At 58.5% G+C, this 9,660-nt stretch overlaps 1 protein-coding gene across 2 annotated transcripts; it reads right to left on the reverse strand.

The window, feature by feature from the left end:
- Positions 1 to 268: 268 nt before the first annotated feature.
- NFATC4 (nuclear factor of activated T cells 4) lies at positions 269 to 9,393 on the reverse strand. 2 transcript variants are annotated; one of them, XM_037129459.2, is made up of 10 exons: positions 9,164 to 9,393; positions 6,987 to 8,082; positions 5,396 to 5,558; positions 4,622 to 4,821; positions 4,121 to 4,293; positions 3,509 to 3,649; positions 2,566 to 2,621; positions 2,162 to 2,288; positions 1,393 to 1,971; positions 269 to 672 (listed from the first exon to the last, which is right to left on the reverse strand). In XM_037129459.2, exons 1-10 carry the CDS (start codon positions 9,261 to 9,263, stop codon positions 605 to 607), a joined length of 2,703 nt encoding a protein of 900 aa, XP_036985354.2. In that variant the 5' UTR covers positions 9,264 to 9,393; the 3' UTR covers positions 269 to 604. The 2 variants fall into 2 exon arrangements, with proteins under 2 accessions (XP_036985354.2, XP_036985355.2); XM_037129460.2 differs by lacking the exon at positions 9,164 to 9,393 and adding an exon at positions 8,850 to 8,908.
- Positions 9,394 to 9,660: the final 267 nt, after the last annotated feature.

Genomic DNA, 9,660 nt, shown 5'->3' on the forward strand with positions numbered 1-9,660 from the left:
AATTCATATTCCCTGGGCCCCATCCCAAAGACCCTCCAGGCGCGTGCATCCCTGGGAAAAGAGGCTACTGAAGCTCTGGCCCCAGCCTCCACCCAGCTGCGGACCTCTGAGGCCCCTTCGAATCCTCCCCAGGCCCCTGCTCTGAGAAGCTCCTTGGGAACCAGTGATCCCAGCTACATCCCATCTCTTTCCAACCTCTAAGCCACCTCAGGCCAAGATAAGCTGGACCTCCTCTCTCTCCAAAGAGTTCTGGAGCCTCAATCAGCACTCATCAGTGAGCGGTTTATTACCCATCGACTGTCCCCAGCCTCCCAGCACCAGGGCCCATACACGGTCTAGACGCAGCTGTCACTCCGCTGTCCTCCCACACAGCCTCGGTCTCCACCCACCCCAGTCCTCCCTGCTCCCCGAGCCCTCCCTGGCAGCACCAGGCCCAGGGGGCCACAACTCAGCTAGGGGAGGGGAGGGAGGGCAGGGGGGAAAGGCAAAAGCTGGGGAGAAAAGAACCAGATTGGCCCCCAGCTTCTGGAACCACCACCCCAGGGTGAAAGGAAAGTGGGCAAGGCTGGAGGGGCCACAGAGGCGCGGGTTGCCGGTCCACGGTTCAGGCAGGAGGCTCTTCTCCCGGAGGCGCAGGGAAGCCACTCAGGTCCCGACCAATGATCTCACTCACTGTAAAGGAGGGACAATTGAGGGACTGGGCTAGGTAGGGGCAGGTCCCCCCCTTTTCCAGAGATCCTCAATCCATTCAAGGCAGGCCTCAGTCTAGCATGCCTCTAGGCTCCTCCTCCACTGGGCCTCAGTTTCCCCAATGTGTCCTGACACCTGCTCCCAGTGTCAAATCTTGCTCAACTCTATCCAGGGGGGCTCCCAGGCCCCCTCCCACCCTTTCCCGCTGGCTGGGCAGCCTGCGGTATCAGGACAGTTGCTGTCAGCAGGGCCAGTGCCAGGTGCAGTCAGTGGGAGGAAAAGGACGTAAAATACGAAGGTTCCTCATCAGGCGACCCTGACCACAGTCACCATGTTCAGGGAAGGTGGAGGCAAGGGCACACATGCTTGACTGGGGCCTCAGCAAGCCGCTGCTCCTCTCTGCAATTCAGTGTCTGAGTCTGCAAACTGGGGAGCTAGACTGAGTAACTTTCAAAGTACTTCTAGCCTGAGACTTTGTGATCATGGAGAAGGGTTGGGGCTGAAACCTCATGAACCCTTCAGAATTAAGTTAAATGGGTTCACGTGGCTACATGCACCAAGAATTTGCCTCTGAGACCCTCTGACTGGCCCCAAGGGATCAAGGATGCCCAATTTCTGGGAAGCCACGCTCCAGCCCTCAGCAAACACACAGGGCAATCTCTCACACACGCTCACACTTGCAGCTCCCATCGCCACACCCACCTTCCTCCAACGTGATACCCTGGATAGGCACACTGTCTCGGAAGCCGCTGCCGTAGCCACCCCTGGATTTCTCCTGCTCCGGAGTCCCCTCCCCAGGGCAATAGCTTGGCCCTACCTCATTGTACCCCTCAGCAGATGGGGGATGAACGCCACTCTGGGGAGGGAAGGGGCCTTCCAGAGGCGGGGAGGAAGGCAGTGGAGGCCGGAAGGGGGCTGGAGGAGGGAATGGCAGCCCCAGGGGAAAAGGGGAGCCCCGTCCCCCATAGGGGTCACTAGGGAAGGGCCGGGGGAGGAAGGAGACTGGAGGTGGGCGAGCACAACCTGTGGAACCCCCAGTCTCAGGGAACATCCGAAGGCCAGGTCTGTATGATGGTGGGGGCCCCGTTTGGGGGTACAGAGGGGGTGTGCCATAGTTGAAGCCTTCCAGGTAAGGAGGTTCATAAGCAGGGTCTTCATGGGGATAGGAGGGGTAGGGGGGCCTGGGTGGTGAGAAGTCCATGTCAGTGCCATAAGGGGGCGCTGAGGCTGAAGGGAAGCCCCGGAGAGATGAGTCAGGTAGGGGCTCCTCCTTGAAGATCACTGGGGGGGGTGGGAAGCAGGAGGACACGCTGTGAGAAGGCTGGCACATGCCCCACTGCACACCCACGCCCACCTTGCCATTTCCAGGTTTTCTCCATCTCCTGCCCCCTCCCAATGAGAGCATGGCATCCCTCTGCCCTGAGCAGCTCCCATGTCCCCACACCCCACCATGAGCTACCCTGGAGCGCACCAGGCAGGAACTTGAAACTCTGGGTAGGGCTGCGCTTCCTGCGCCCATTGGAGACATAAAAGTAGACCTGGACAGGCCGGGACACCTGCTTGTTGCTGTACTCAGGGACAGTCAGGGTCAGCGTCACCTGGGAAGGAGCAGAGGATGAGGCAGAGAGCTCTCGGGGACAAAGGCTCAGCCCAGCCCTTCCGAGGACCCGAACTCCACCTCCTGGATTTTTCCATTTGCTCAGGAGCTAAGTTCGTTCCCCAGAGAAGAACCTGCTCTCAGAGTGGCCAGAATGCCTCCTCTAGAAAAGAACAAGTCACTTCAGAGTCCATTCCCATGGGCAAGGACACAGCTGGGAATTCTCTGACTTCTCCCCTGTCCTGCCCCCACAGTGGACACCCCAGTGACAATGGTACCTCATTGCTCTGCAACCGATTCACGGTGGCCTCCTCTTCCCATTGCAGCTTTCCATCTATGTGGGGGAACAGATTGCTCCAGCTTAGCTCCAGGGCCCTGCCCCATGCCCAGTCCCCTGCCATTTCCCCTCCTCCTACAGCCATGGTGAGACTCACAAGGCCCCTACAAGGCCTGGCTCATAGAAGAGCCCACTGCGTGTTTGCTCAATTAAATGGAAAAGGCAAGGCGTAAAACTGTCCACAAACTATAGAGCAGTAACCTGAGACCCGTAGAGATAGCTCAGCCAACCTAGGGACCAGAGGGTATGGGTAACAGAGCAACTCTTGAACCCTCCCACCCAGCTCCAAGCATCTCCTCCCGTGATAGTGCTGGGAGGAGGTTCAAGGGCAGGAAAGGGTGCTAGCTTGAAACAAGGCAGTGCAACCTCAAGACTCATGATCCAGCACCTCAAAATCTGCTAGATTTTAATGTGGGGTTAAGTGCTTCTGGTGGTCAGGGTTGTGGAGGGACAAAGACCTCAGGCTGGTGGGTGCACCTGAGCCCCTCGGTCTTCCCCTCTCCACCCTGAAGCTCCATCTCAGGGTATGTCACAGGCTCTCGTGCTCATAGCTCTGCTGCCAGGCTCATAACTCAGGAGGGTCTCAGCATGTGGATATGAGGACATAAGCTACCTCTTCCTTTCTTCTCATGGCTTCTATGCACATGGAGTCAATCATCTCAAAGCCAACTTCTCTTTAAAAAATAGCATGTTTATTACTTACACTTGTTCAGCATCCTAAGCATCTTAGATTGCTGTCATGCCTAAGAGGAAGGACAGTCTATCTGCCCCATTTTACAGAGAAGGAAACTCAGGCTCAACTAGCTGGTTTAGCCACAGTGCCAAAGTTCTTCCACCTGCTCCAACTCTTCCTGCCTGCCCTTCCCTCCCCAAGGGGTACTCACCAGGGCCCCTCTCGATGAACACCACCTTGGAGTCTGGCAGGAAGTTGGAGCCAGTCAGCACTAGCTCCTCTCCTCCTCTCACTGAGCAGGCACTGGGGCTGTAGGCCTCCACCTGGGGCAGCTCCTGGGCTGAGCGCTGGGCTGCAGAGCAGTGCAGGGAAGGCCTGGCTGGGCTGAGTATGGAGAGGACGGTGTCCTCTACCCCCAGCTCCTTGCAATAACTGCCACAGGGCTCTGGAGGAGCCCTCCTCAGTAGCAGACACACAAGTAAACCCACGGAGTCCCTGGGCACCCATCATGTAAGAAGTCACCCAGGCAGAGAGTGAAGCCAACAAGGCAAGCCAGAGAGTTATCCAAACAAGTGCACAGGGCCACCCAGGGCAGAGGGAGGGCAAGGACACTCTAGTCCAACCCAGAGACAGAGTCTGCAGCAGGGGCAAAGTGGGACACCCCTCCCACTCCTCCAGGATAGATACAACGGCTAACTCCTTTATAGGGCTACCCAGGACAGACAGGACACAGGACACCATGCCCAGGAGAGGAGGCAAACAGACAGACATACAGACAAGAGGACCACAAGAAAGAAAGATAGCACAGGGCCTCTTTGCTCACAGCACTCAATGGGCACGGATGCTGTCTGCACAGAGACGACCTTCCCGCTGCCCTGGGGCACGTGAACCCGGAATACCAGCCGCACTCGTGTGTTCTTGCGCCCGATGTCCGTCTCACCCTTCCGCAGCTCAATGTCTGAATTCCGAAGCTTCAGGATTCCAGCACAGTCAATGCTGACAGCAAAGAGTGGATGGCAAGCCTTCCCGGCTGAAGCCAGAGTGGTACTGCCCCTCACCCACCCAAGAGGGAAGCCCCACTCTCTAGCAAAGCCCTGAAGACCTTCTCTGAGAGTATAGGAGGGCTATTTTAACCCAGACATGGCCTCTACAGAGTGTTCCCCAGCCCCCAAAGTCCTCTTCTAGATGGTGAGAAGGCCTGAAGCTGCTCCTCTGATTGATGTCTAGCTCTTCTGGGAAGAGGAAGAGTGGGTCTGGCTTAGGACCCATGGAAAAGACTGGTCCCGAAACCTGAAGACTGAGGGGAAGTAGAGTGGGGACCTACTTGGCTGCCATGTTGTTCTCAGGAAGCAGGGTCATCTCCAACACCTTGGTACCACTGACCACAGCTTCATAGCTAGCTGTTGCCACCATCTTGCCGGTGATACGGTGCACCTGATAGAAGGCATGAGGCCGCAGGTTCCTTTCATCTGCAGTACCAATGAACATCTGTAGGGTCAGTGGCTTCTCACTGTAGCCTAGGAGCTGGCAGAGAGAGATACAGGTAACCCAACTGAAATCTCCACTGTCTCATCCTTTATCCATCCCAGGGTTTTCAGTCCACCAGGGGTTGAAGTTGGTGAAAGACAAAGGATATCCAGGAAGGGATTCCCTGGGGGAATTGGGCACCAGTTGTGGAGAAAACATGGCCTGGAGTTCACAGTGTTATTCTTGGAATAAGGCCCAAATTGAGCTGGGCAAAGGAGAAACTCTCCCAAGAGAGACTGGCTCAACTCAATGGAGACAACCTAACTCCCAGTGAACTTTGGCCTCGGCCTAAGCCCTCCCCCACATCTGGCAGGCCATCATTTTCCAGAGTAGACATGAGGCTGGTGTCCCATGGGATGAGGGAAGTGGGGGTGGAGGGATGGAGGAGTAGAAAGTACATCCGGGTCCTTGAAGGGCACTCTTCCTCCCCCAACTCCAGCCTGGCTGCAGGGTCACCGCTGAGAGGGAGTGTGGGAAAGGGCAGTGCCACGGGTCTGCACAGCTGGATCCCGTATGCAGGGATGTGGGACTGGAGAGGAGAAAGGCTATCAGGCCTGGCCTCTGCCCTTACCTTGACTACAGGGTGACCACCGGGGGCAGCTTTGACAGCACCTCGGCTGCCCTCTGTCTCGTAGTGGGCCCGGTGGTGGGCTCTAGGCTGCACCTCAATCCTCAGCTCCAGCTGCTCATACTGACTGGGCAGGGGCCAGTCCAGTGGGGGTAGGGCTGAGGTCCTGGACAAAAGAGCAGAGCATTGGTCATCTGCAGCCTCGAACCCTGAGTTCGAGGCAGAGCTGAGTGTCAGTGCCCTGGGATGTGAGGGAGGAGGGGTGTGGGAGAAGTCACAACAGAAACAAAATGGCCCAAAAACCCAGAAGCAAGGTGACAGGCCTCACAGAGCTCCTCAACATGCGGTTACAGAAGATGGCACCAGGCCGGAGACTCCCTCCTTTCCAAGTCTGAGCCCAGGGTCTGAGGTGGCAAGGGTTCACTGAGACACAGAGGAACCCAAAGCCCATCCTCATCCTTGGATCTGGATGGGAAGGGTGGAGCAAAGAAGCACCACTTCGGACTGGAAAGGCCTCAGAGATAAACCCCCTTTTTTTTTTCAAATAAGGAAACTGAGACCCCTCTGATAGAACACAGTGGGCTGAGCAAGCCAGTGACTGACGGAAGCCAGGACTGAGTACAGATCCTGTTCTCAGGCCAGCACCCACTCCACTAGTTGGGGCCAGGCAGGTCAGTTCCTGAAGCTGGGAGTTACAGACGTGCAACGTTCCTGTGTTGAGCTCCCAGATGCCCTAGGCCAGGGGACCTCAACTGGTAATGGCCCCCAGGTGACCATTTGTAATGCCTAGAGACATTTTTGGTCGTCCAGGAGAGGGGATGCTGCTAGTGTTTACTAGCACTTAGTGGGTAGAGGCCCACGATGCTGCCAAACCATCCTCCAATGCTAAACATGCAGCACATCCCCCACGACAGAGAATTTTCCTGCTCAAAATGTCACTAGTGCTAAGGGTGAGAAACCGTGCCTTATAGGAACCTAGGGGAGCAGGTGTTAAGGTTTCTTTCCGCAGGAAACTTTCCTGGATGGAGTCAGCTCAGTTGCACACCCCAAGATTTAGGATTATTGGAATGGGCAGGATTCTCTGAGGGTAAAAGGGATAGAAGAATGCAAGAACAGCTTGTTTTAACATGAAATTTTGTCTTGCAGATATATACTATTTTAATTTGAATGAGCAGGTACACTTTCCACCAAGTCAGGCCCTAGAAATTAAAAGTTAGAGAACGGGACTTCTTACCACCTGCTGTAAGTCTGAAATCCAGTCCACAACCCATGTCCAGACAGTGCCAGGCCAGAGCTAGGTGGGGGGGGGGGGGGGGGGGCCTAGAGGAACTCCCCTTGGCCTAAGTAGTAGGGGAGGGAGCTTTTTCTAATTGGGCCACAGGATATGATTATCTTTTGCAAACCACTGGTTTGTAGAAGGAATGCTCTTGTAGTTGTAATTCTCCCTAAAACTGAGTAAATGGCGCCAAACTAGTTGCAGATTCATTTGAAATGTCAAGGGCACAGAAACTAGCCTTTCTGCAAACCCATCCCTGGACTCCTGCTCTGAAGTGGAAGGGCTGGTGGTAACAGTGGTGCCAGGCACAACCCTCACCTGAAGATGGGGCTGTGACCCCCAATCCGGGCCTTGGACCACGCCAGAGGGGAGGGCACTGCCAGGTAGTCCATGCCAGCCACCTCCTTCCGAGGACCACCTGGAGGAGCTGCAGCCTCCTCTGCTCCTGAAGGCAGCTTCCCATTGCATGGGGCAGGCTCCTCAGACCGAGGCAGGGCCACTGCCTGCTCACTGGAAGTCCTCCGGGTTTTTTGGGGGATGCTCTCTGTTGCTGGGGCCCCCACATAGTCAAAGGGGCCAGGCGACCCAGGATCCCGGGCAAGAGGCAATGGGGGTGGTGGAGGCGGCTCCGGGCCCTCCTCTCCCAGGCTGCCCCGGCGGGACAGAGCTGGAGAAGCTGAAGATGGGGTTCCCGAGCTGGAATAGCGCCTTTTGCCACATGGAGAAGCAGGCCGTGGGGAAGCTGGGGTGGGCCCAGGAGCACTGAGAAGTAGCCAGCTATCTTCCGGTCCCCTGCCTCCAGGGCTTGGACCATACAGGCTCCAGGGATCGTCGGGGGTCCACGGCCTAGGGGATGCGCGCGGCGAGGGCAGTGGGGAACCTAGGCCAAATCGGGAGGCTGCTTCATTTAGCTCAGACTCCACCTCATCGCAGGCCGCGTACAAGGCTGCCTCGTCAGAGGCGTCTGAGAAGAAGCTCCACGAGGACAGGCTGCTGCTGCCGGGGCTCGGGCTGAAGAAGGAGCCCCCGCCCTGGCCCCCCGCCTCTCGGTAGCCTCCAAAACCTTCTGGCGGGGGGTAATCCCTGGGGGAGCCGTCCCCCCAGGCATCGGGGTTGTCCTCCAGAGTGGCTGGCGGGTCAGGCGTGGGAGAGATGGAAGTGATGCGGATGCTTGGACACTCAAGGACGCGGCCTCCCCCAGCCCCACCGGAGCTCCCCCCCGGCCCCCCCAGCCTCACCGACCGGGCCGGCTGACTCTCCCAAGTGCCTGGTGAGGGGGCTGGACGGGGCGGTGGTGAGTGCATGCCAGGCCGAGGGGGTGGCGGCCGGGGAATGCCAATAGGGGTGGCGCCATAGGGAGGGGGCTCCCCCAGGGCCAGACGGCAGCATGGCGGAGTGTCCTCTGAGTCCAGTTCTGTCAAAATGGGAAGGGAGGGGAACAGAGAGAGGGACGCCACAGGAGATGGGAAAAGAGAGAAGCAGATGAGATGTCCAGGTTCCTTCAGTAGCCAGCCCCCTAAATCCCGTATGCCACCCGCTCCTCAGCAAAGAGGGTTCTGTGCGGTGCCCTTCAAACCACAAAAACAGGAGCAAAGGTGGAAGAGATCGATTCGGAAGTGCCAAGCCTTTCCCCCACCACGGAAAACTCGCACCCTGAGCCCTCTGCCCTCGGACCTCGGGTACCAGACCTGTTAGGTCTTAAGGTGAAGGAGGTGGGTCAGGAGGGGCTGGAGCCCAGCCTGAAGGCGCGTTTAGAGAGAGGCGCTGGGATGAGGTTGGGGGCGACTCACACATGAACCCAATTAGCAGCGGTTCCCAAACCCCCAAACTGCGCTGGCAGGAGACCCAGTTGCTATCGCAACAGTGGCCAGGCGAGGGGGGCGCCAGGGCAGTCTTGAGGAGGGGAGATGACTCCTCCCTCGCTCCCCCCAATTCGGGGGCTGGGGTGCTGCTTGCCCTGCAAGGCTCGGCCCGGTGGGGGGAGGGGGACGCACGGCGCGCGGATTCCGTGCGAGCGGCGGCCGCCACCCCCGGCTCAGTCCCAGCCATCTGCCTCTCGTTGTGGCCAGACGGGGAGAGGGGGAGGGGTGCCTGACGGAGCCCGAGTGCGCCCCCAGCCCCGGCCTTCGGGTCCGCGGGGTCAGGGCTCCGTCCGCAAGGGGGCAAGCTCCAAAGTCCCACCTTCCCGTCCCCCGGCCGCGCCGGGGGCTCTCAGGACCGCTATTCGCGTCCACCCCTTGCCAGTGACAGTCGGCCCAACCTAGAGGCGGCGCGCAGCCCGCGGCACCCCCACCCCCACCCCAGTCAGGACCTAAAAAGGAGAAAGTGGTGCCCGGCCCCCGGCAGACGTCCACAGACCCCCCAAGCCTCGCTACTCCCCTCAACCTCTGACCCTTCATCTCCCACCCCAGGCTCGCTGCCCTGAAGTTCCCAGACTCAGGATCCCCGGCACGTCCCTCATTGACCCCAAGACCCCTTCCCAGCCCCGCACTAACCTTCCCCCGGCCCCCCCGCGTTCAGCGGGGGGGCCTCCTTTTCCTCCCCGAACACCAGCTTAAATTCCAGCTCCTCATCCTCGCAGCTTGCTGCCCCCATGGATCCGGCCTGAGACCCCAGGTCCGGGTCAGGGTGGGAGGGGGGGAGCTCAGGAGGCTGCCGTCGCTTCACCCGGGTCTCCCTCCCTCCCCGTCTTTAAGACGCCCCCTCCTCCGCCGATGCCGCCTCCCTCCGGACGCCCCCTAGTTATTATAGAAACTTTTCCAAACTTTTTCCCCCAAACTTCTTCAAAGCGGCCCCCCCCAGCCTGTCCCTGATTGGCTGCCCGGGATGCTCCAGCCCCTCCTCCCGGGATGCACGCGCCCCTCGTCCTCCCCCACCCTCTCTTTCTCCCTCGTCCTCTCCAGTCCCTCCCCCTCAAAAAAAAGAGAGAGCGCAAAACTGAATTGGAAAACGGTCCCTCAAGCGTGGTATGACCATAATGATGCCTATTGGC

Source organism: Artibeus jamaicensis, unplaced genomic scaffold (genome assembly GCF_021234435.1).
Source record: "Artibeus jamaicensis isolate MK-2021 breed Jamaican fruit bat unplaced genomic scaffold, CSHL_Jam_final contig_887, whole genome shotgun sequence".
Classification (NCBI taxonomy): Eukaryota; Metazoa; Chordata; class Mammalia; order Chiroptera; family Phyllostomidae; genus Artibeus; species Artibeus jamaicensis.

Coding starts and splice junctions, on each gene's coding strand:
- NFATC4 (XM_037129459.2), bottom strand. CDS start 9,263: ATGGGGGCAGCAAGCTGCGAGGATGAGGAGCTGGAATTTAAGCTGGTG. Junction 2,622..3,508: donor GTTCATCGAGAGGGGCCCTG/GTGAGTACCCCT, acceptor TCCCCCACATAG/ATGGAAAGCTGCAATGGGAA. Junction 1,972..2,161: donor GAGTTTCAAGTTCCTGCCTG/GTGCGCTCCAGG, acceptor CACCCCCCCCAG/TGATCTTCAAGGAGGAGCCC.